The 27,097-nt window shown below is 45.9% G+C and overlaps 2 protein-coding genes across 2 annotated transcripts in view; both read right to left on the reverse strand.

Moving 5' to 3' along the window:
* LOC144136256 (glycoprotein antigen BM86-like) overlaps positions 1–7,461 on the reverse strand; it is a 40,154-nt gene extending 32,693 nt beyond the window's left edge. The window contains exons 1-2 of the mRNA XM_077668454.1: positions 7,204–7,461; positions 5,276–5,401 (exon numbers count right to left, since the gene is read on the reverse strand). Coding sequence (XP_077524580.1) covers positions 5,276–5,401; positions 7,204–7,279 — 202 coding nt within the window. The 5' untranslated portion in view covers positions 7,280–7,461. The remainder of the gene's footprint in view (positions 1–5,275; positions 5,402–7,203) is intronic.
* A 3,419-nt stretch (positions 7,462–10,880) lies between these two features.
* Positions 10,881–16,085, reverse strand: LOC144094459 (neprilysin-1-like). The gene is made up of 2 exons (XM_077628391.1): positions 16,047–16,085; positions 10,881–12,872 (listed from the first exon to the last, which is right to left on the reverse strand). The coding sequence occupies exons 1-2, from the start codon at positions 16,083–16,085 to the stop codon at positions 10,881–10,883; spliced, it is 2,031 nt and encodes a 676-aa protein (XP_077484517.1).
* Between the last annotated feature and the right edge of the window lie 11,012 nt (positions 16,086–27,097).

The raw sequence follows: 27,097 nt of genomic DNA on the forward strand, positions 1-27,097 counted from the left end.
GGTAAAAAAACCTTACATGTTTCGTCTCTATTGCGCTACGAAAGTGCATGGCTTATCCAAATTCACCGTGAGCTTTATTATGTTTATGAATTCTGTATGCTCTCTGCTGCCTTGTAATGGGCCCCGGGCCTAGCCAAGCTACTCTGAATTATCTTTTTACTCAGGGGCCTTTTTCGCTTTTAGAGAAATAAACAATGTATGTATGTATGTATGTATGTATGTATGTATGTATGTATGTATGTATGTATGTATGTATGTATGTATGTATGTATGTATGTATGTATGTATGTATGTATGTATGTATGTATGTATGTATGTATGTATGTATGTATGTATGTATGTATGTATGTATGTATGTATGTATGTATGTATGTATGTATGTATGTATGTATGTATGTATGTATGTATGTATGTATGTATGTATGTATGTATGTATGTATGTATGTATGTATGCATGTGTGTATGTATGTATGTATGTATGTATGTATGTATGTATGTATGTATGTATGTATGTATGTATGTATGTATGTATGTATGTATGTATGTATGTATGTATGTATGTATGTATGTATGTATGTATGTATGTATGTATGTATGTATGTATGTATGTATGTATGTATGTATGTATGTATCCACAAATCCGGTTTCACATCAGAAATTTCTACGAACACACTGAAAGCCTGCTTGTATTGGCTGGTGGAGAAACTGATTTGGAAGATGGTCAGCCTTGGAGCTATGCCCAAGGGTAAGGACTGCATAGGTTTTGGTAGGTGTAGAGACTACATTGAAGTGGATGTTAGTTGCTGTTACTCCCTTGTATACGAAGCATAAAGCGTCCGATGGAGGAAAGGACTGCCCCAAGAATGTCCTTAGAAAGATGGGCGCTCTATTGTGCTGAGAATGTTATTGCATTCTTATGGCTAGAAAAACTGGCCGAAAGAAGGTTACTGCATAGATTAGACACCGTCAACAGGGGTACAAAAGGAAATCACCGCTTGCGAATTGAGGCAACAGCGCTTGTGGACAAAGCAAAGGAGATGTCGATGAGATGCAAATAACAGAAGCTAGAAATCAACACAGGGCAGTCCAAAAACATCCTTCGTTGAAAGTTGTCCTCTGAAAATATTTCCGTATTTTTGTTCAATAATAAAGGATTATGGTCAAATAGAGGCTGCTTTCTTCCACAATATCGCGATATCGTAGCGCTGACAAGAAAAAAAAAATAACCGAACTGAAAGGACAGGCGCTGTCAGGAGTTGATTGTTTTCAGCCAGCGACTTTTGGTGGTGTGCTCGTTGGTCATGTAGGTACGCTTTTTTGCGAAAAGGCAAAGGGAACGCAGAATTAATGTAAAGGACCCCGCGGGAGGTTCCTATCGGCGCAGTGCAAGAGATGTAGATATGAGTGTAGATTTGAGAAGGCCTAATCCCTATAGCTAGCAAGAACGACAAGTGACACTGTTCGGTCATATAGGCTTTTTACGAAGTAAAGATTGATAAATAAAGAAGCATGCTGTAGAGATCCTTGTCGGGAAGAGGACTTGCTCTCCCATAGGGTCGCGTTTAGTCCTGAACGTGTTCCATACCAAACGTGAAACTCATACCGTATCATAACAAACTAGCACGCATGGCTACCCTGTTTTTTCATATGTTTGATTTCCTTTCAGGGCCTTTCAATCTCTTCCTCGATATTTAGTGCGTTTCTACAGCTTCTTTTTTTCGGAAACTGGCCCTCGTCAATAACCGTTTGGTTTTTAGCACTGACTTTAAATAATAATAATAATAATAATAATAATAATAATAATAATAATAATAATAATAATAATAATAATAATAATAATAATAATAATAATAATAATAATAATAATAATAATAATAATAATAATAATCAATCAATCAATCTTTATTTTTTCGGTGCCCAGGAACAATAATCTTTATTTCCATCAGGATGATGGAGGAGGGAAGACACTCACAAGTATACATATAATCTCTTCGCAATTTCGCAGGGCCAAACATAAGGGGATCAAAAATGCAAAAGAAACAAGAAAATGGAACAAAATAAATACAGAAAATAGAACAAAAATAAATACAGATGGTACAAAGCAGTACAGTAAACACAGGATTAGATATACACATAACAGGAATACATGCGCAGTTTTTACGAATGTATACAGTGAAGCTGTCGTAATTCATGTTTAGATATTTTAAGCAGGTCAGTCCCGGATTTTTTATAGCTGTTTAATAGAGTTGGAAGTGTGAAGAATAATTTTTCCGTTGCGTTGTTGGTTGTAGAAGTTCGTACAATCCAATCTTCTTTATGACGGGTAGGGTAACACACAGTGCTCTTTTTCAGCAGTGACAACTCAAGCAGAGATTCAAGGTGATATTTTAGTTCGCGCTGGAATGCAAGTGCTAGCTTATAATTGTAAAGATTGAATACTGGTATTATGTTTGGTGTACGGACGCATTTGCACCCTAGTTTGTCACGAGCAACTGCTTGAGCCGATGCATATATATTTATATATATATATATATATATATATATATATATATATATATATATATATATATATATATATATATATATATATATATATATATTAGCAGGCAAGGTTAAGGAAATGATGGGCTCGTTTGACAAACATGAAAAAAAACAGAGGTGCATATGGGAATGTTTCTATTTTTTTAATTTGTAGTGCTGGTAAGTGGGAGAGTGATACTTCGATTAATCTGTCGCTTAAAGAAAAGTACTTATAAAGCAGCAGAAAAACAGCTATGACGCAGGTGTGATCCGAACGCACACGACCTCCGAATTTCTCAAAAAAATAGAAACATTCCCCAATGCACCTTGGTTTTGGCGACTGCTGGCTTGCATCATATGTTTGTCCCTTAACTTGTATGATATATAGAATACAAGGGAAGGGAAATAAGGGGCTCGTTTGACAAACATATGATGGAAGCCAACAGTCACTGAAACCAATGTGCATTCGGGAATGTTCCTATTTTTTTGCGAAATTTGGAGGTCGTGGGTTCGGATCCCACCGGCGGTATGATTGTTTTTTCTGCTGCTATATACATATTTTGCTCGCAGATTTTGCACAGGCTACTCATGTTTGAGGCTTGCTAACCGGAGCCACGCATTCGGCCGTGGTATACAGAGTGTCCCAGCTAACTGGAGCCAGGGTTTAAAACATGGCGCGGCACTCTAAGACGACGCGACCCAATGCATGTTACTGGCTATTCTATGGAGCAACTCACACAATTCTTGTATTGGACCTAACTGGATAGTCAGTCGAAATTAATTAAGCAACTTCGCAAGCAACACAGATAGGCTAAAAAGTCCAGTGAGAAAGTTGGAGAACGGACCGCGAAACATTCCACTGATCAATGTCCAACTTTCCATCTATTACGGATCGGCTTTTTTCGCTGGCTGCAAATGCCCCCGAAATACAAAAAAATACCGCGTGACATGCCAGCTTGCGCGCCGCGATTGCAGTGCTCTCAAGCGTTCCGCCCTACAAACAAACAGCTAATTTAGCCGGGCGTGCTGCTGCTGAAAAGGTGACAGGGCTGCGACGCACGCGCTGGCTCTGCGATTACGGGAGCGCAAGCGATAAGGACTGCGTCCGCTTGTCGCTATCAAGCGCCACAAGAGAAGCATACCGCTGGCGTCACTCGCACAGCCGGCTGCTGCGTCGCTGCCCAGTCGCCTTTTAAGGGGCAACACACCGCGCTAAAATATCTGTAAGTTCCTATCGGGAACGATTGGGAGCACTGCAATCGCGGCGCGCAAGCTGGCATGTCACGTGGTATTTTTGTATTTCGCGGGCATTTGCAGCCAGCGAAAAAGAAAAGCTGATAGGAAATTGAGTAGGGGGTAAAAACTGTTCAAACATTCTACAACTTTCTCAATGACGTTTTTCGCCTATCTCTGTTGTTTGAGAAATTGGTTAATTAATTTCGACTAATTACGCAATAAACACAATACAAAAATACTGTGACATGCTCCATACAATAGCCAGCAGCATGCATTTGGTCGCGTAGTGTTGGAGTGCCTCGGCGTATTTATAAACCGTAGCTAAAGTTAGCTGGGACACCCTGTATATTGTCATCCGTAGGGAAAACAGAATTATGGCTGCTATATATTCTCGGCAGTCGGCGACGCCGTCCACTGAGCTTAGGTGCCGCAATGCGCAGCATCGCTATTCGGAGGCGCTGGCACTTAAGCACCGTTAAGAGTTACCGTATAGGTTCCTAGAATTTCGGGTTTGTTTTCCTGCGCCACTTACCCTGCGACACGCGCTCACATGGAGTGAAAAGCATCTAAACTTCGCGGAAAAGCTAATTGCATCGCATCGTTAAGCACTACGCTGCTGCTGACAGTCAATTCGTATATCTACTCTTCTGGTGCTTTGTGCCATTTCTTCGGTCTTTGAAAATGGCGTATTATTATCAGAAACATGCAATTTTATGAGATGTGTTCGCTAATCGTAAAGAAGAAACGCATGTCTCTTGTGGCGTTTACAACCGATGGCGCCACCCATCCACAAGACGAGTGAATTCTTCGTAACTCGCAGAGATAAGTCATCGTGCAGCCAACGCATTGCTAGCAACCTGTGTCATCCACTGCAGCAGTATTTTGACTCCAATAAAGAGATGACGCCGGCCAAACACAACCGACCTGCACGCGCTCTAACAGCTGCACATAGTCTTTCTCCTGCATGCAACAGTTGCAGCTTTCTATCATAACTTGGATGCTTGGGAGAGCAGTATGGCGGGTCTAAGCGCAACTCTAGGAATCGACACTGTTTCTCTAAGCGCCCCCTATGCCTAATGTGGCTACCTGAAAGTTATTCATGAGGGCTATAGCGAATAGCAGCTCCAAGTGCATTACCGTACAACAACAACAACAACAACAACAACAACAACAACAACAACAACAACAACAACAACAACAACAACAACAACAACAACAACAACAACAACAACAACAACAACAACAACAACAACAACAACAACAACAACAACAACGACAACGACGACGACGACGACGACGACGACGACAACAACAACAACAACAACAACAACAACAACAACAACAACAAAACTCTTATAGTGCTAAGCGTGGGTCAAATTTCTGTAAGACTAAGCGCGGGCTGCGTGTGGCTGCCAATGAATTTTTGAAAGGACCGAAATAAATAAATATATTTCTTTTTATAGAAGCACGCATTGCTTTCACAAATACGCTAAATTGATCAGGTGAATTCCTCACTTACGGTAACATCGTTGAGCAGTTGCGTTGAAGTATTGCTCCTTTCCACATTGACAAGTGAAGTATTGTGGATCTTGGTGCGGCACACAGGGCACTTTTCCGCACAGCTTGCCGGCTGTAGAGCAGATATCTGCGCAAATATTGAAAGGTTGTGGTTGCAGTTATAAATCTTTACGTTCCCAGTCATGTTGTGTTTTTAACTTAGGGGAAACATGCGCGCCAAAATTTAAAGCATTGTATGAAAATTAGTTGGAAGAATTGTTTTTTTTTTTTGGCGAAAGGAAATGTCACAGTATCTCTATCACATATAGGCGGACACCTGAACCGCGCCGTAAGGGAAGGGATAAAGGAGGGAGTGAAAGAAGAAAGGTGCCGTAGTAGAGGGATCCGGAATACTTTCGACCACCTGGGGATCCTTAACGTGCACTGACATCGCACAGCACACGGGCGCCTTAGCGTTTCGCCTCCATCGAAACGCAGCCGCCGCGGTCGGGTTCAAACCCGAGAACTCAGGATCAGTAGCCGAGCGCCCTAACGACTGAGCCACCGTGGCGGGGCAAAAGCATTTTATACATTTGTTTCTGAAGGAGTTATCGTACATTTCATTTGCGAAGCCTGTAGGAGTCCGGTTTTCTTAAAGGTGATTTTGTCACCAGCCATTAGCATTGTGTAACCAATGATCCTAGGAGTTTCAGTCGTTATACACCATTGATGTTGAGATATTAGTTGGTGTTTATTTATTTACTCACCTTCAGGACCACAGGACATTATTGCAGGGGTCATGTGTGCATTATTACATTGCACACGTGAAGAAGTAGGACAGCAACAAGAAAACAGAAAGGTGTTCTTTCTGCTCATCAATGTGCCGCATGAAATTTTATTTCATTGGCTGCGGTGGTTCGTCATTCAAGCTGTCTTCTTATTGAGATTTGGTAAGAATCCACCGATATGATAGATTCGAGGGACTTTCGCTAAGCGCTGCGTCGATGCTAAAATGCTGAGAGATTTGATATGCGCGCGGTGATCGTTAGAGATAATTCGAAACTTTTATCTGTACACCCTATGCACTAGTTTTAGACCTAGCTGTGTTATTAAGTCTGCAACTTTATAGTAACAACAAGGTGCGAAACACGCCCAAAGAGACACTCAAAACCGACAGTCATCGGGAAATTTCAGATGCAGAGAATGCGGGCATACCGCAGTTTCCTTTGCGCTGCCGGTGCCAGTGTCTCGCTGTGTTCACCTCTTATCTTTCCCCTGCCTTAGGCGTCCGGTTCCTTTCATATCTGTAATAAAACCGCTACACGTAATGGCTTGGTAGGAGTGTAGGGCAAGACTTCGCCGACGAAGGGTGCCGAATAAACATTTCGCCCGAGTCGACATGTTTCCAGTCTTTCACCTTGCAAGCCCAGGTGTCCCCGGAATGAGACTGTCACAGGTCTGTGCAAAGAAGCTCTTGGAAACACTACCGTGAGGTACGGTATTCCGCGGACTCAGCTGGGAGCCTGCCGTCATCTGGGTGTGCCTTGGTTACAAGGAGCAGTATAAAGAGTTCACCGTAGTTGTTATGCAGATCTCTGCCGAAGAGAATCATAGTACTTTGCCTTCGCGGCTTTTCTAAAACATACAATGTGTGTCTTCAAAGACAAATCGTTGTGAAATAAGGCTGACTAATGCTCGTTAAACAAAATATCGATGTTTTTCCAACGACTCTAATGGAGGTCAGCCTACTTTAAAATGTTCCCAGTCTAAATATCGGTGAGACTTTTGCTGCTTTTAGCACATGTCAGGCTATTTCATAAGCACGTAAGTACAAAATATACTTTTCACGTATAGTCGAGTATCTTTTTTATCCTTGCCCTATCACTGCAAAAAAAAAATGAGTGAAATTTGAAATTGACGACAGTAGAATGAAATGACAGCAACACTTACCATCGTCTGCAGTCAGCGGATTCGATGAAACGGCACTGACGAAACCTAAGCACGCTATGAGCGTAAGACGATGCATGGCTTTTCACCTACTGTTCCAGTGTGTGAAAGCTTTTGGAGAGTCAGGAAATCTGCTCACGTAGAAGCTTTTTAGGACGGTTATGGCCACTATTGCACCTCAAGCATCAAGCAGTCTGACAGTATGGAGCCGGGTTGCACAATAGGGCGAGGCCGCACCCGTCGAGCGCATTGTGCTTTTATCAAATATGGCTCATGCAGTTATCTCTCCCTACCGCCAGGCGCAGGGCTTTCAGAGAGCTTGTTGTGAAACATCGCCTTATCTGCAGCTGCCGCTTCCTCCTCTCCGAGATCACAGAGATAAATAAAAAAAAAACGCTGCTGCGTAATACTGAGGGGCGTATACGCCACTCAGGATATGAAGCGGGAACTCTATGATAGTTCCCGGTTCACATCCTACGTATTTCTCACCACAACTTCACAAAATAATGAGAACGAAGATGTAACAAATATCAAAGAGCCACAATATAAGGTGGTTCTTGTGGTTGAAGAGTTTTCATCTCTCAGTGTGTGGCGGTCTAATGACAGCGCAAAATCCTCCGGCTTCCGTCCTTCAGCGCACGCATTGTGAACCTGGATAAGCGTATGTGCAGGTGAATATAGACGGCAAAACATAGTTGCCACAATGATTAAAGGTGCAATGAATTCTACAGGGGAAAATTTTTTATACGGGAATGACTTATTGGACATCCGCCGCAATGTACCATTGCCCGAGCGGGTAGACGTACAAGCGTGATATGCACAGCATCCTTGACCCTTATGTGGGCGTCATGCGAAGATAGAGTACCTATGTTTGACTCAGCCTCCATGCAGCGATTGATGACGGAAGAACAATTGCCTTTGACAGCAAGAGAGCTATCGTGGTATTTTGTCACACGGAAAATAATAAGAACCGCATCCGCCCGTCACAAGCAAGTGCACAGATATGCTGTTCACATTCGATTCTACAAAGTAGATGGGAAGTGCGGAAACTTTAATGAGTTCGGGAATTGCGTAAGTTGCGTAACAGGCGAACGTCTCGCGTGAAGCATGAATTGAGTGAGCATCCGTATTGTCATTTTATGACTTGTGTTCCTGAATTTAAATACTTTGCTTCCTCATTCATAAGAGCTTTCAGAAGGGATGCTCCACTTAAGGTCTGTACAAGACATGTCGGGTGTACGTGACTTCGGCGCTGACATATCAAATGTGCTCTTAAGTCCTGAAAGCAGCATCTTCGAGGTTCCGCTTTAACAAGCTACAGATCTAGCTTTGTCGTATAACGTTCTAAGTGCTTTAAGTAATGCACAGTTAGTGATTTCTTCATTAATTTGCACATTTCAACCAGAATCTCAACAGCAGTGGTACCCTCCATACGACAGAGATTATTTCTGAACGCAAGATCAATGACGCAGAATGGCGCACGCATAACTTTTCAGCGAATATTTTAGGCTTGCAAAACTAGGCTGACGGTGATTGCATTGTTTTTGGATTCAGTCTTTGTCAACATGCACACGAGGCAAGACCTGAGGCATTTCATCGCTGCATGCGTTTTCTTCAAATTTCCTTTGGGAAATGTTTTGAAAATCAGCATCCGCCCAAGGAATTAAGATCGTGAATACATTAAACCAAGTAGCCAACACTCAGAAAACCAAACTTTGCATAAAAAAATCGCTAATTTAATAAGCTCGAAATTCATCTGTGTTCCTGAAAGCTGAAATACACAGGGACCTTGGAGTGCGTGGTACCAAAATATATCGCTTAAAGGAACGCAACTGCGCTCCCGCTTCACTGACTTCAGTTGAGCTGAGTTGTTTCCGTCAGTCGTGAAGGAGATTCCGAAGCGTCAACAGCCACCGTAAAAAAACTTTTCATATGGTTAGAGCTATTGTGCATTTCTGTGAATGAAGCTTTTATCTCATTCACCAAATCTTACTTTTGCTTTTGAAGGAATACCTGCGTCCAGCGATGCATAAAGTGTGAATTTATGATCCTTATTAGGCGTGGGAAAAAATAGGAGTACAACAAAAGAACTTCTGTAGAGCCCTCATGACAGAGTTGAAGCTAAGGTGACAACGTCGTAGGTGGGGCACAAGAGCCCCCCGGATAAACAAATGAGAGGTTTTTAAAATTAATATTTTTTGTAGCAAATCCGATAATAGCAAACATTTCGGAAATTTTGACCCTCAGTGACCTACCCTGGTGCGAAACTTTTAACTCCGGTGTTGCGCTCCCGTTTCTTTGAAGTGAAATTTCGTCACAACAAATAATGTGCATCCTACTTGCCGTAACTAACCGTATTTTTGCATCGTTTGCACTCTACATCACGGTAATTATCGCGTTTATATCTCTGTAAGGTTTCGAATGCGCCATTATCAACCTATAGATACCCTTCTTTAATTCTTGCTGGTCAAATCTACAGAGCCGCATTTTTTACAGCATTGCGTAGTCTCAAGTATTCTGACTCGCTGCGTTAAAGTTTAAAAAGAATTGAACTTCACTCTCAGGTTCCGTGACAATCATATGTTTATGAATAGGTAACAACTTCCATTCTTCTGAGACTTGAAGATCACGACGAACAAATGAGATTATCCTGACAATAGTGAAAACAGCGCTAAAGAAGAAGCCGGAAGAAAAAGCGCTGTTTTCACTATTGTCAGAATGGACCAACTAGCTCAGCAAAAAGTTCTGCTAAATGAGATTATCAAACAGGCTGTCGAATTCTTGGACGTGATTTAAAAGCGCAAACCACGTAAGGAAGGAATGATGAAGGTGGTGGTGATGAATTTTAATGGCGCAAATGTAACTTTTTCCAAAAAGCACCATGGCACAGGGTATTTCTGTTACTTAAGGCGACGTCAAGGGATATCCACCCGCAGAAGCCAAGCATCAGGCCAAGGGAAATCTCGTACCCACTGTATCACAGGGGGTATACTCGCCGGCATAGAGGATCGAACCCCGCACCTCCTGCATGCGAGGCGGATGGACACACCGAAAAGCCACCACTGCGATGGTCTAAGAAAATGCGAATAACACAGAGGTGTAATCTACGATTCTTTATTTTCCCTTTTTTTAGAGTAAAATACAGTTTGAGGTGGGGGGCGTCTTATAGAGCATTGTGACACAAAGCAAGGTATTATTCAAGAAAATTTGGACAAGGTGAATTTCAAGGACTTCGTGGTACTTCGCGCACACGAAGCGACCGAGTAAGCCGATGCCGCATGGTTTCACTCCACAGTTACCAACAATGATGCGGGCTGTAGGCGTAGAAAAGTCAGTAGCAGACAAATATATTAAACATTCCTAACAAAAAAAAATATTTGGACGGCTCCTACATGATTATGGGCTGAGCGTAAAAGAGAAAAATGAACTTGTCGACCGTGATGTAGTTGTCGGAGAAATGAATCTTCCGCGTATGTATGTATGCAAAAACAGTATGTAAATTGTACCGTTGCGAATAAAGCAAATCAAAATAATTGAAATCAATCCACAGAAGCGTTACGAGAGAGTGCACAGCCAGAGAGTTGAAATGACACTGCGCCAACAAAATGTGCGCGAAAAGCAAAATGCCAGTGCTCAGAATTGAAGAGACACAACTGCGCTGTCTGAGGCGGTGTCCATCGCTAACCGCTAACCTGTGGGAAGAGCTCGCATCGGTGCGCCGTGTTGAGGCGCGTGCCCTGGACACACTCGAACGCCTCCGAGAATGCCTTCACGTGACGCAGCACTGGCGAGCACGGGTCCGCATCGCCCTGCGTCGACTGAGTTCCGGCGCAGCGCATGAAGCACCAGGTAAGGAAGAACAGCTGCGTGGACGAAAAGCCCGGCAACGCCTCCAGCCTTCGCTTCTCTCTGTCGTCAGATCGGGAGTAGGCGTCGAGGAGAAAAAACAGAGCCAGAAGCTCCTCGACCAAATCACTGCCAGCGTTGTGCGTGATGCCCACGCACTGGCTGAAGGCAGCGAGAGCTTGGCGGCAGTCCGCTGCCCCGTCTTCATCCGTGCCTCCGCACAGGCCGAGAACGATGCGCGCAGAGGCCAGCGCCACGTGGCTACCCAGGCCCCCGTACTTGACTGCGCCCGTGGCCTGCACGTCGTACATCGGGTAGCTCAGCGCGACGGGCACGAGTACAAAGTCGCCGTCCTCGGTGCTGGTCTCAAAGAGCCGTGCGTGGAAAAGTGTGCCGGATAAGAGCATGCGCTTTGGAGGCTGGTCAGATCGCCGGGACGCCTGTACAGCCATGCGCCAATTGAGCGCGAACACGTCGCTGAAGTCTGGCAAGCCTGGGATGGGGCGGTGCAGCGTATCGTTCACCTCTTGCGCGTAATCGAGCAGCGAGAAGACGTGCTTGACGGAGCCCCAGCCGGCCAGCGCGTTCACGACCCCAGCAAACACTGTGTATTGGTTCAAGGAACGAGCGAACGCTTCCCGTACTGAGAGCACCAAGGCCTTCACGTCGCGCCGCACTTGAGGGGGGAACACGAGGGCGCTGTACGAGGCGAACAGCACGTCGCCCAGGGCGAGGTACATAGGCACCAGGCACAACGAGCCGTGATACTGTTGCTTGTAGCCCTGATCTGCGCCAACGAGAGCCAGAAAGCGGCCGCGCGCAAAATGGCCCGCCAACCACACGGCGTGCCACGAAAGAAGCAGGTGCATCTCGCCCTCGCCGTTGTCTTTCCACAGGCGGGCAAAGGTTTCCACGAACCCGGGGTACAAGCTTCGAAGTGAGACGTCGCTGACAGTCTGCTGGTGGCGGGCGATTGCCCAGCTCCATTCTCGAGCACTCCGGAACAATACATTGTCTCCCAAGACCACCTGCTGACGGGAACGAGCGAATGACCTGGTTAGATTCCCGACCATGGCCTCGACACGCAGCATGTCTTCAAACGTTACGAATGCATTCCTGATTGCAGAATCTTTGGGCGAGAAGGTATCCCATAGGATGCGAAACAACCTGCGCTGCTCCTGTCTTGAGATGTGTGTGCTAGTTATATAAAACAAACTTGGAGCAGGCTTAAGCAAGGCGATGGCATGTCCATTGCTCGTTCTAGTTACTTCAATGTCGATGATGCTAGAGAAGCTGAGATTGAGGGCAAGGTATACGAGTGTGCTGAGGACGTCGGGATTGGCGGGACGCGCAGGCCACACGACGCCGGCCTCGGCGAGCCATGCACCCACGAGTGACGCGTCGCTGCGGTCCGTCGTGTATAGCTGGTGGCAGCTGCGGTAGAATGCGGCCACCTGCTGCAGAGCATTTTGGCCCACGCGCGGAACCTCAACCGACTCAGTCAGGTGAGACATGGCGGCCAGCGCTGAGTGGTAATGCTCTTGCCGAACCGAGTACAGCCGCTTGCGGTGCCAGCCGTGGCAGACGAAAGAACCGAAGTTGCCGCAAGGGGCGATTGAGTCGTTTATGGAGGACTTCAGAAGCTGCGCGAAGGCTGTGCAGGCGACTGTGGAGCAGGTGTCATAGTCTTCGCCCTTCAGGTAGGTCAAGAACAGGGCAAGTAGTGCCACGCTCGCCACGAACGTCAGCAGGAATAGCCCGGGAACGAGAGACAAGCTGCCTGTTTGCGGGCCGTTCCCCGGTGGACTCGGTAACAACTTTCCAATCTGCGCAAGAAAGACGTGCGTGCAGTTTCAATGCGTAGCAGTGTGAAAAAAATGGATAGCCAACCAAATCGAAGTGTACTAATTCTATACCCTTCAGTTATTTGCTTGCGCTGCTAACTAGTCATAGAAAATTCACTCTTTGGATTCCACCTGCTCTGCAGTTGTTGTGAAGGTAGATTTCTCGCCTTTTAACTTGCACTTATATCGTCGTTTTTATGTAGCACACATGCAATTTGTTGTTGTTGTTTTTTTGCTTTGCACTGAGCTCTGGGGGGTGTGCGTCATGAAATGCCGAAGAAGGAAAATTAGACGAATTTCTAAACCAGATGCACATTTGCCTTTCCCGTTTGTTCGAATGCGAAGAGAGCGAAAAAAGGATTACAGTTGGCTTAGGATAACCTTCTTTTTTACATCTACTATCTGCTATCCCGATGTTTTTTTACAACGAACCTGCTTACGCGATAAGCTCTGTACACTTTTGTGTGACCGCCGTCGAGGCCTTGTACCCAATTTTCTTTCAGGAAGGCCTACTCTTTTTAAGCCGCAGATTCGACAGACACCTCGCTGACAAGGCAGGCTTGTTGGGAGAAACCGTTACCGACTCTTACAACAATTTTTCTTATCGATTATGTTTTATGGCTCCGGCGCTGTTGTTTCCATAAATTTCTTAACCTTTCAATGCACTTTGTCAGTTTAGTCTCAATTTATTCGACTTGGTTAGTTTCGATTACATGCCCCGGAATTAAAGAAGAACCAGTCATACGAGAACATTGAACCTTTCCCTGCCTCTGTCAACATCCTTCCAGTAAAGGACAGGACAGCAACTTTCATTTGTTTATAGTTACAAGCTTGACAGCTGCGTAGCCCTATGTACAGTACTCACGGATTGAAATAGGACATTCGAAGCCAAGCCTTGCAGTGCCACGCAGGCATGTGGTAAACCACAGGCCGGCTCGTTGGCGGCTGGAAGGAACAATTCTGCTTTGTAGATGTTCTCCCCCTCGCGCCATACCACAATGCACCACCTTGGTTCCATGAGCATCTACGGGCGGCGCTCCATGAAGCGACGGCCACGCGCTCCGAATGTCCTATTTCAATCCGTGAGTACTGTACGCTTGACACTACTGCCACTTGAATATGTTCTGAAAAGGGTGGTAAAAATTCAGAACCGAAGTTAGAAAAAAGCAAGTGGTGCAGATATTTCAGCAGCCTTGCTGAGAGAGAGAGAGAGAGAGAGAGAGAGAGATCGTGTGCGCAGGGCTGAAGAGAAAGCCTGAAGGAATGTTATCGAGCGCACAATAGTTCCAGACATGGAAAATGTGTACACGAAGACTGAAATTCACTGGCAAGTTCCCCGTTTCAAAACGAGGGTGAAAGCGGTATAAGTATTTTTTAACGGTAGCGCGTCGTTGAATAGAACGAGCGATCGTTGTGTTCGTCGTCTCGGTGTAGCATATTGTTTTGTCAAATTTGGCACATATATTGCAAATATGCTGTACCAATTAGCCCTAATCGTAGGTTATGAGTACCCAAACAAGTCTCACTACCAGACGCAAAGCTTGAGCGCAGAATAATGGTATTTAGCGAGCACCAATAAAGTGCTCTATACCGTGGATGTAACTATCTTTGTGCGTCCATGAGGGTCTTGAAAAGATTTTCAGCTTCATGCCGAAATTGTCGACGCGAATACAGGGGCTGTATTCTTCAACTAAATGGTTTTGGTTATAAATATACAAATTTCTCTGGTTACAATGAAAGGGGTAATAAGCGGGAAATCTTGAAGGCGTGGTAGCGCGAACACGGTTCTGTAACGTCGACTGTTCAGACGACCGCTGTGTACAGGTATTTACGTCTTTTGACCTTGTCGTTTCAGGTGGCTAAAACATTTTGGATAATAAAAAAATTTATTATGTTGCAAACCATGACGTCGCGCCTGACGTTGCCCTGGCAGATGGTGATGAAAACGTCGAAGCGTGGCCGAGATGCAAGACTTTGCTGCCGTGTTTAGACTGGTTGGACGCAGCGTTCACTACTCTGCGCCATCTTCTCACTTAGCCGCCAGAACTCCGACACTACGACTCAGCAGCGCCCGCCAAGGTATGTACGCACATACGGATGTGAGTGGCGTCGTCCTTGACGCTGTCTTGGCCAAGCGGAAAGACTGTTTTCAAGAATGGGTCGTTGCGAATTCGAGTCACGTGCTCAGAAAAGCTTAATGTAACTACTCTCTTACGGATGAGTGTTTAGCTATGGTCTGGGCCCTTAGAAAGTTCTGACACTTCCTGTACGATCGCTGTGTTGATGTAACAGATCATCACGCGCTCTGCTGGCTGTCGTCTGTTAAATACCGGTCTCGGTGCCTCGCCAAATGGGCTCTCCGCCATTGGGATTTCGACATCCGTGTCATCTTCCGATCTGCTCGCAAACGCATTAACGCCTATGCTCTGTCTCGCTCTCTGGTTCCCGGTGCCGGTGCATGCTCATCGGCTGTAGATCCCGCTCTCCTGCCTCTTACTGCCATTGATATTGTTACGGTACACAGTCGCCAAGCGAAGACGACGTTGTTGTGTCGCTGAGTAGTCGACGAAGACGAAGACGCTGACGCTAGTGCTTGTGTGCTTACTAAGAAGGAGAAGAAGAAGAAGTGCTTGTGTGACCCGTTTCATGGTGTGTCTTCTGTGTACGGCGTACCGTTTCTGCTGCTGAACTAACCTCGTAATAATATGTCTGCGGAGCAGCGGAAAGACCCGTAGCTTGCGTCCATCATTGACGTCTTGTCCACCTCACCAACCGTTGCGCATTCGCGTGCTCTACGCCGTTAGGCATCCCATTTCGCCCTCCGGGACGGCCTCCTGTACCGCCGTAACTACATGTCTGATGGCCGGCGGTGGCTCCTCGCGAATCGTCGCCATTTACGGTCATACATTTGCGGATATTTCAACGCCGGCGCTCAGTGCTCACACGCCGTTGTGTTCATGACTTTCAACAGAATTTCTCGGCGTTACTATCGGTGCGAAATGCAAGGTTGTATTCGCAAACACATCCAGTCCTGCATCGGCAGTGAGAAACGCAAGTCTTCCGCACCCCGTTTAACTGGCCCTTTGCAGCCACTTCTTTGCCCGTCCTGCCCTCTCGATCATGCGGCGTCGACCACTGCGGGCCGCTCCCGTGTACGGTCTCTGGAACCTCTGGATTATCGTCGCCGTCGACCATCTCGCCCCGGCATGCTGAGACGGCCGCCCTTCCCTCTACTGCCGCCCGCGAAGTTGCTGTCTTCCTCCCCAATAATTTTCTCCTTCTCCACGGCGCGCCACGCGAGCCGCTAAGTGACAAAGGTCGGGTATTCTCGATAAAGTTCTACTTTTGGAATGTCCTATCGTTCATCGGACGGCCACTGCCCACCACTCTCATACTAACGGGCTCACTGAGCGCTTTAATCGCGCTCTCGGAGACACGCTCACCGTGTAGGTTATATCAGATCAGACGCACTGGTATGCTGTCCTTCCCTTTTGTGACGTACGCATACAGCACCACCGCACAGTCAACCACCAGATTTTCCGCTTCATTCCGGTCGTATGGGCGTGAGCCCTTTTCCACGATGGACAAAATTTTACCTTACACACCTGACACCTCCTAGTGCAAGCCTCCAACGAATGTCTCCAGCTGGCCCATTCTTTCACTTCAGAATCCAATGGCCGCCAAAAGCAATAAACCATAAACCCACACGCTACCCGTCTTCTCTACTGGTTCCCTAATTTGGCTCTGGGTACCACCTACTACACCAGAATTGTCTGCGAAATCTCGCATCGGGTATCACTTCCCTTATCCTATAATCGAGCAAACGTCTCTAAATTATATCGTGAAGCCGCTGACACCCTCTTCGACTTGCGTCGCCGCGGCCGTGACACTGGCTACATCAGCTGTCTCAAGACGTCCTACGACCCACTCCTCTTGCCCTCGCCTTAAGACGCCAGGATGGCTTCTCTTCGTTCCCAGGGCAATTGTAGCGATCCATGACGAGCCATGACGGACGCGCCTGATGTTGCGCGGCTGAGCTGCGCGCGATCGCTGCCTGTGTGGACTGGCTGTTTTTTGTATTGCTCACCATTTAGGTTCCTGGGTCTAACGTCCCCAGTTTGACATGTGTACCTTTCGCCTTTCAATAACTCATCAGCACTCACCCAAGCGCAGCCATACGGCTAAAAGGAGGGTTTTACGGTTTTCAGAGTAACTTTGTAGTTGAAAAAAAAAATTGGTCGCGGTCCGGGGATGGAACCCTGGATCATCGCCTGTTCGCGACAGTCGCTCTACCAAGCACGCTAACCAGGAAGGCTAGCCGATGGAAGGGTGAGGCCTACACTTTATCTCACAAGTTGTTAGCAGAACTGTGAAAGGTAGAGCTCTTCTTCCAATCGGGGCCAAGGAAGACAACAAATAGCCACTCAAATGTTTGATCAGGACAAGAATTCAGCAGTTTTGCGACTACTGAAAATGTAGTTCACTGTGATGTTTCGAAAATACAGTGAGCCTTTCATTGACTGGGTAAATCAGCAGAGAAAGTCCGCGGGAACACCACACTGAGGAGGTCTGTTGTAAAATGGTGCCCCACTATACGTAAATATGGCATCCGCTGAATCGGCCGAGTCTCCTGCGCGCAGCAGCTGCACACTGGTGCTTTTTTCTTCCCAGCAATGAAGCCACCATTCGCAGGGTCAGGGACACGGAAGAATACGTTTTGTAACCCGCGCTGTTCTGATTGCTTCCGTTCGCCGCATTATTCACAGCGCTGCAAGCAACTTGTGAGATGGGGTGTATACTGATGTGTGTATACTATGAACACTGTTAGTCCATTGTTTATGGTTTCGCCTTAACATTAGAGTAACATTCTAGATACCCGCAAAGAAACTTAGCACTGATTACTTTGATTCTGCGGGAGGGTGTATGGGGTGAAGACCAGACTTCTCAGTTGCAAGAAATCGAGGCGAGTACCGATAATGTTGCGCACAACCGTAGTCATAGACAGGCGGCATATCAAACACTTCAACTCCAAACGCCATGTCTAAGCCCGCTTTGAAAAACAGAGAAAACAATGCCTGAATCGTATGAGCATCGCAGCGAGAATCTTAAGGGCCGTAAGGCCATCTTGCACGATGCGCCTGTCGAATGTACACGCTGCGCAGAGCGTCGCAGTGACTTACCGCAGAGATGGAACCGAAAACAGAGCGGCGTGGTCCCATGGAGGGCGGTACTGGGCTTCTCCGAGGCCAGGACGAGAAGAAGTACAAAACTATAGGCAACAGTGGACGCAGTTGCTGTTGTCGTCCCTTGGTAAATCTGCAGACGCAGTGCCCGAAGCGACGCCCTCAATTCTCCTTCTCGTTCTTGTTGTTTACCTCACAACCTTCTTCTTCTTCCTCCTAAAACATGGCACATACCAACATGGGAGAATTGGCCAAGTTGTAGTGGCATAAACAAGGAAATTTCCGTCGGAGATTACGACAAATTTTTGCACCAAGCATGAATTTTGAAAAATGTATCAGTAAAAAACGACAAAAGAATATTTAAAGTAAAATAACAGACAGCATTTTGGTGAAAAATTAAGAGCTCGAATAATTTTAAAAGACTTAGCAAATCAACTGACCAGTTGGTAATTATGTAATCGCCGAGAACCCCACAAATTGAGGCCAATAAAAATCCTTTGGCGCTCGCACTGAACGATAATAACACTGGCAGAGATAACGGGAGCCCTAACCTGGAGAGAGGGACCTCCAGGCAAATATTTCTCTGAAGTGCGAAGTTTGGAGAGTAGAGGAGAAAATGGTCAACAGATTCAACTTCCCCGCATGCGTCACATATTTGTCGGTGTCTACCCACACCTGCATAGATATAAATTCAAACTGGGAATCCTCTACCGCAATCGCGTCATTGATACCTCATACAGCCTGGTTTTACACGAACGGACGTTCCAATTATATGCTAAGTGCTGATAATCAGTGGTATTTAGTAAGGAATCACGTAACCTGGCTGATATGTGTTGCAGCCGCTGAAACCTAGAAATCGCCAGCAGGCTGAAATTCAGGACGGGATGTGTCACTGAACAGCCAAGAGCCGACCTCGCTAAGTAATCAGCCACCTCATTTGAATGAATACCTGCGTGGCCAGGGAACCAGACAAAACGGTCTTCCTTCAACGTGCATAAGGGACAAAAAATCGCAGGAAACGCTTCAAAAAATATTTTTGTGAAGTATCAAGGAAGACTAAAACTGACACACAATCAGCGAGGATAATAACGTGAGACACATAACATAAGATTTTGTGCAGGGCCACTCCAAGAGCCAAAAATTCCGCAAAGAATATAGGAATATAATCTGAGATGCGGACAGAATAGCTCCATGCCAAATTCTGCGAAAAGATGCCAACTGCAGCTTTTTGGCAGCTGACGGAGGCATCGGTAGAAAGCACCGCATGATGGGGGTTTTCCTCTATGTGATCAGAGAGAAGACCGTTTAAAATGTTTGCGGGCATGTGTTTCGCATGGGACGGGAAGATGTGGTCGAAATGGAATTCCACTGCTGCCGGCGTGTCATCAATCCACGGCAAAGAACTGAGATCAACACCAATCGGTGTTGAAAGGTTCTGCGTTAAAATAATTTGTGGCATTTGATACCGTGACGAATGATGAGAAAAGAACCTTGCTTTTACCGCTTCTTTCTTTCATTCGAGCGCGAGGTTGAGTTTTACGCTGAAATAAACGGTACAAGAAAAACAAAAAAGCTTCGTTGCTTACAGCATAAATTTCTGGCGAGAGCTGTTTTAGCGCGCGCTGTGCTGCTTTGGTTTTTAGCTTACTGAGCGCAGATGAGCTAAAGTAAATGCAGATGCTTTATGCTGTGCTAAGTACTACGTACAGTGCATACAGGTGGTATTTGGCAACTTCTTAATTTTTTCATTGCTTTCGCGCATGGCAGAGGCTCTTCTGAGGCCCTTTCACGCTGTTGAGAGCAGCGAGAGCTTCTTCGTGGGCCATAGCACCAGCAGAACTGACACTCGTGCGCACACGCGGCGTTAGCACCTCCCCCTCTTCAGTCTGACCTAAGCCTTGCGATAATTCTCGCGCCGCTTCAGCTCTGGCTCCCACTATCTACACTACGCGACAGCGTAAGGGCGCCGTTCTGCACAAATTCGGCGTCGGCGTTGCCGTCGTTGTTATCGAAAAAAAAGGTGGCTGTTGCAGGAGGCTCCCATAGATGGCGCCAGCCACACCAGCGACGCATAGGATCGACAGCCATCGCAGCAATCGCGAGCAACACGCCAAGGCACGGGCAATCAGCCGCCCCCTTTCTCCTCATCCTCATATAAACACTCTGCACACGACGACTCACGTAACTAGCGTCGCCTCTCAAGCTGCTATGCGGCACACCCAATGCTGTATCTTCTGACCCTCCACAGTACTCGTATTCCCATAGTATTTTCTGCAATCGAATCTTTCCAAACTGGATATCTATCTTGATTCCCTCTCCTTGTCACCAATTGTCAGCAAGTGTTCTATGCTGGTTTTTCCTGTCACTCATCATGTGCCAATATCCATACCGCATTGCCATGAGCAGATCGCATAAGTTGATTTGTTGAAGTAGTCCGACCCTTAATGGATATTGGAACTGGAGATTTCATACTATGTCCATGTTGCGTAAAGGAGAGGCCGCCTTTCAGCCCCAGAAAGTCTAGAATGCGCCTGTTTTTAGTGATGATAATGATGTCCTCTGGCTTAATGGCACAGAGCCACGGCGGGAGATTGGCCAGCGTGCATTGCTGATACAAACGCACACATGGGCATGCGCCGTGTCGAGTGGTGGGGGGGGGGGAGGGTGGAGGGGGGAGTGGAGGGGGGAGTGGGGTAGAGAGTGAATCCACGTCCAGGGACGAAGATGAAGAAGGAACGGCCACCGAAACGGAGCTGCGAAAGACTGACCTTGTAATTCGACTAAGCGAATTGCACTCTGCCAGATGTAGCTCTCGCGTCACTCCACGTTTAACCAGAGCTAAACCGCAGCCAATTTTTCCTGTTACATGCATTGACCTCGTTTCGGGAGGCGGGGGACTGTGGTCTTCATTCAGAAGATCGTCTCTCATTTGCTGGTTGACATAAGTTGTTTTGCCTCAATCAGTTTTTCCTCAAGTACGTTTACTTTGGATTTTGGGAACATATACCGCAACTATGCAAAATCACTTCCTCCGCATAACTTGGCTCCAATCTTACAGGGCCGCTTACAGCAAAACCTGTTGCGCAGTATTGTTTCTTCAGATACTGCACACACATTGAGAAAAACACCGACGTCTACATTTATACTTCATATCTATACTAGGATTTGTGACTTCGAAATCCTAGTTTGCCTGTTTTCATCGTGAAGTTTCTGGCCCTGGTTCTGGCCTTTGTCACTGTTGTGACCGATGCCGTTTCAATTTGCACAGCTGTGACATACAACCGGTCTGATTGGCACCTTTTGTTTTTTGGTTTATGCCTGGCCACATTGGTCAGGTCAGTCTTGTGTGGGTCCCTGCTATGGCGGAATACCAGTGAGTAGGGTAGAGACGCCAGGAAAAATGCGCATCTTTCCTGTCGCTTCTACCCTTTTCTCTGAATAAGATGGCGGACTTTCTCGCACCCTCTAGCTTGAGTCAGCCTGTTCTGCAATTACTTCCTTCTTTTACTTGTGGGTGGGTGCCCACTTCAGGCAGTTTCTACTGCAGAAGCCCGCCAAGTCACCATTTACTCTTTTCTGATGATTCAGCCATTTGAAGCAGAGAATGATGATTTTTTATCAGGAAGCAAAAGGCGCGGTAACTGTTTTACTTATTGGCGGACGCCTCAACTGCGCCTTGAGGGAGGGAAGGTGAGAGTGAAATAGAAAAAAGAGAGAGGTGCCGTAATGGACGGCTCCGGAACAATTTCGACCACCTGTGGATCTTTAACCTGCACTGACGTCGCATAGCACACGGGCGCCTTTTGCGTTTCGGCGTCGAACGATGGAGGCGAAGCGGAAAATGTGCCCGTGTGAATCCCGATGTCAGTGCACGTTGGAGATCCCCAGGTGGTGGAAATTGTTCAGACATGTTGAGACATGGTCTCTATGCATTCCGAAAAAATTATGCATACTTAGTAAGCGCCTGCTCGGTAGGGTTTCTGTTTCAATCAGAATTGCAAATCATCTCTTCGCAAAACGCGAGAAATTGAGAATTACGCGGCCACTGGGCGTAGGATGAAAATTTAGCAAAACAGCAGACTTGGACTGCTGCCGAAAACAGCCGTAATGCTGCAATATTCTTGAAAAGCTGGCTATGTTGAAGGACAGTGCTCACTTCCAAAGTCTCTTAGGTTGCAGAACTGATACGTTTTTTTTTAAACATGTAGAACACAGGTATTAATTTTAATATACGTGGTGTCTGATGAGAGTACAGTCTGTGATTTGTTGCGGGCAACCGCGGTGCAGGACATAGAGATGGGGACACAACACGCGAAACGCACTGGATTCTAGCAGCTAGCTATGATGTTACCATCGCACCTGGAAACCGGGCCTGTGATCGCGGCGTCTTCTTTAGCCTAGCGGTAAAACTTCGCCAGCAGAAACAATATATCTCGTTGCCCCGGAGACTCGATGCTATCGCGCGGCGCTTCGTTCTTCGGCGTTTAGTGCGCAACCACGTCATGCACGTGAGGCACTCGTTTGTACTTTTTTTTTTAGCGCTGTTGCTAGCCTGGGGAACAGTGACGGACGCATAGGGACGATGGTGAATAAGCAAGGCAATCATCGAGTGAACAAATGAAAGAACAAGAACGTCAGAAGAGTGCTGCCAATTTGTCATCAATGTGCGGTTCATACCCGTAGAATAATATGAAGTAACGTGCTGAAATGAGCCTCTTAGCGAAAGTATATCTCATGGCTCCTAGAGTAACTAGGGGACTTTGTCTTCGAACGGCTCAGACCACCATTGTCCCCTCCCCCTTCCCACCCCACCCCTCTAAATCTCCCACCGAGCGGGTAGCGAAGCTTGTGTGGAAGATAGGACATCAGCAGGTGACCACTGGCTCCAACCTCCCGTAGAAAGACCAGGTAAGCTTCTCATTGCAGAATGCGGCAGGTGGCAAGCTCTCAGTATCGGCTGATCAGCAGCCGTGCAGCGGCTCAATATTTTTACGTGATACCACGCCCTTCGTTCAGCTAACAGTGTGATTAGCATAGGCCAAGCTTTGCTGAAGGGGGCTGCTGATTTCTGAAAAGAATATGCACCCACGCATAAGCGCAGAGCATACCCTTATATGGCACCAAAGTGGCATCACTGAAGTGCACTTATACCCGCTGTTTCACGTAAGATTTTCAGAAAATTTTAAAAATAGGCTTTTTGAGTTAGAAGAGCGCTTGTTTCGGTATAACATCAGAATACAAAATACAGCTAAGACGTACACAGAATACAGTATCAGATTACAGCTAAGACGTGTTAACAGTAGGCTGGATAACTACTGCTGAGTGCAACACTGTGGCCAAACGGGCCAGTTGGTGAAACATTTAAGGATAAACAGCGCCAAAGACGTACACCGTTGTCCTGTGTTTCCTCTGCTTTCGGTTTACGTCTTTCGCGCTGTTTACCCTTAAGAAGTTATATTGAGTATTTAAATTCTTATCTATTACTGCTAGTCGGCATATTTACTGACAAGCGTGTAGCCGACTCTAACTAATAGTCATGGCAGTTCTTAAAGTTCTGAAAACACTGTTATCCTCGGCGCTTTGGCCAACAAATCCCGGTAACATAGCGCAGAAAATACATGCGCTTTCGAGAAGCTTGCAGGTAATGCAAGCCCTCCAGTGCATGTAACTAACTCACTAACTCGTCGTAATAGCCAATGTTTGCTGGACCATAGCGGCGAGAGTAAGGGCGTCTTTGAATTGCAAAAACTCATATATATATATATATATATATATATATATATATATATATATATATATATATATATATATATATATATATATATATATATATATATATATATATATATATATATATATATATATATATATATATATATATATATATATATATATATATATATATATTACGGTGATCCGGAGTTCCCAGGTTCGAACCCGCGGCCGCGGTGGCTGCGTTTTTATGGAGGCAAAACGGTAAGGCGCCCGTGTGCTGTGCGATGTCAGTGCACGTTAAAGATCCCCAGTTGGTTGAAATTATTCCGGAGCCCTCCACTACGGCATCTCTCTCTCCCTGTTTTTCACTCCTTCCTTTATCCCTTTCCTTACGGCGCGGTTCAGGTGTCCAACGATATATGAGACAGATACTGCGCCATTTCCTTTCACCAAAAACCAATTATTATTATTATTATTATTATTATTATTATTATTATTATTATTATTATTATTATTATTATTATTATTATTATTATTATTATTATTATTATTATTATTATTATATTACTTACGGTGGGCTACTATAAATAGGGAGATTATTAGTAATAGTTATCAATTAGTGAACTATTCAGTACTAGTTAACTAGCTTACTGTTAGCACGTCTTAGACGTATTCTATGCGCTACACCGCCGACAATGCTTTCTTCCTTGAGATACAACACACGCACACAAAGCGGAATAACGCAGCTCGGTGACACCAACTACATATTGTATACCGTCGTGGGATACTCTTCAGAGTATTTAAAAAATTTTTCTCGATGAGATAATTAGCCAAGCATATTATTTCAAAATTTGTATTCACCTTAAGTACCAGATTGTTTCGCTTCGTTGTAGAGGGGCTTCAGAAGTAACTAGTTTAGTTTTTTTTTTAGCAGAATATCTTCTGCGTGGTCATTTTTTCCAGAATTTGAAGGAAACCCGCGAAATATGACAAGAAACCGCGTGATTGCGCCCGTATTTTAGTGCTGCAGAGCGCGTTTTCAACAAATGTGGCGTGCACGCACATCATCACGAAGTGATCGGACGACGTCAGCAGCGCCTTTGAAGTGCAACGCGACATTCGTCTGGAGCCTGGAAACCACACGCCGCGATCTGCGATAATTTATAGGAAGGCCAACGAAAGCCAATTCAGCGGGAGCCAAAACAGAACCAAAACAAAAAAAAACGAAATGAAAGCCGTGAACTTTCGTAATTCAAGACACCCTACGTTTTTTTTCATTTGCGTCGCTGTGAAGACCGTCGAAGTGCATAGCGGCGGCCGCTCACTTGGGCACAGTAAGCACGCACGTTTCGTTCGGTTAAAAGATGTTTTGGATCACTGCAATATGGTAGCGCATGAACGCTTTCCCATGCTTTTGTCTTTGACATTTCACAGGCTTTCAGAGCTGGAAAAAAAGGACTATGCAGCAGGTACCATTTCTGACAAAAGTAAACACGCTGCATCATTTACTTCTGAGTTCTATAGTAAACTTATTGCACCTCTGAAGATCTGAAGCTCTGTGAGATGAGAATAATTCTTGTCCTGATCTTCCAAGACCTTTTGATCGTTTGGGAAGCCGTAAGGGCTGCACTATGCGAATGAAAAGCAAATGCAGCCTGGTTCCTTTTGGAAAGGACGGTACGTTGCCACAAACCACTGGGTCGGCTCTGAAAACCCTCTATGACTTCACAAAACGCATTTGTTCCTAAAAGAAATCATGAAAATTTGGCATAATCCCTCTTAGTTAAATAATGAAGCGGAATATAAAATGTACTCTGAAGAGCGCCTCATGACGGTAAAGAGCGTGTCGTCAGTGCCACCGAGCTGCGATTTGCTACTTTTTATACATTTTGCTCAGGTTGCCTGACGCGACTGTATATATGATCCCCCCCTTTTCTTTTGCGAAGAAAGCCTGCTTTGTATAATATGCTTAATCTGACGGGGCGTTCCCTGACGTCGATGGCAGCAATGCAGTTTCACGACGCCTGAAAAAACGGCCATTGAGAGTCCCACTCATAAACCTCCAAGCAGCGCCAGCCATTTATGTATGCCATTTGTAGAACACACTGCTGAACGAATAAAGTTGAGTCAACTGTGTAGGACATGCACGTATACGGTCGTCGCCAAGCTTTCTGAAGTCTCCTTTGGGAGCAAATCACGACATCTCGACCGATCAGATAAAGCTAAAAGATGATTTATTAACCAAACGAATGCGAGGCTTTTTCGCATGCTATGTGGCGACAGGATCATTGCGGCTCGTAGGTGCCGGCGATATTGCATCCTGCAGCACACGTTTTCGAAAGTAAGTTCTGGGCTGGACTAGGCAAACATTTGGCGGTGAAGGTGGCGCCGTTGCATAAACTCGCGTTTCTGCGTTGCCAGAGAGATTTACTAAACGCAGAAGGTGCCTCCACTGTCCTTAATGGAGTTCAGCTAACACGGTCTGCGATAAGGCGCTCCCAGTTGGACTGTCGCATAAAACGTGCACTCAGGTGCACTTGCACCCCTTACACATTCTTGGGCGTGTTGCTTCCTGCTAATATTTTTTTTTTCAGACTAGTGCTTTATCAATGATTTTCGTACCGAGTTTCTTGTCTCAGCGAAAATGCTTCCGTGCCAAGCCACAAAAATCACCGATTAGCAGGCAGTTGCGCTGTTATTAAACAAATGCTTGCATTTGAATTTTTACGTACAGAATGAATAATGTATATAGTCACAGTCCCATATTGATGCACATTTCCTCCGAGAAAAACAAAAGATTAAACCGTCAACGTTGCATCACAAGTCATCGTCGATAATCGTATTCAGTACGACTACTTAATAATAATAATAATTGACTTTTGGGGAAAGGAAATCGCGCAGTATCTGTCTCCTATACCTTTGGACACCTGAACTGCGCCGTAACGGAAGGGATAAAGGAGGGAACGAAAGAAGAAAGGAAGAAAGTGGTGCCGTAGTGGAGGGCTTCGGAATAATTTCGACCACCTGGGGATCTTTAACGTGCACTGATATCGCACAACACACGGGCGCCTTACCGTTTTTCCTCCATAAAAACGCAGCCGCCGCGGTTGGGCTCGAACCCGGGAACTCCGGATCAGTCGTCGAGCGCCGTAGCCACTGAGCCAAACATCACAAATAAACACGAACACGATACTAAACTGCCTCGATGGTAGATGAAACAGATTCGTCGGGTACACGTGTCCACATACAGAGCCCCGACGTCTCCAGTAAGCACTGCAGCAGAGCGCCTGCGTTCATAGCAGCCGACAC

This window comes from Amblyomma americanum, chromosome 6 (assembly GCF_052857255.1).
Source record: "Amblyomma americanum isolate KBUSLIRL-KWMA chromosome 6, ASM5285725v1, whole genome shotgun sequence".
In the NCBI taxonomy this organism is placed as follows: domain Eukaryota; kingdom Metazoa; phylum Arthropoda; class Arachnida; order Ixodida; family Ixodidae; genus Amblyomma; species Amblyomma americanum.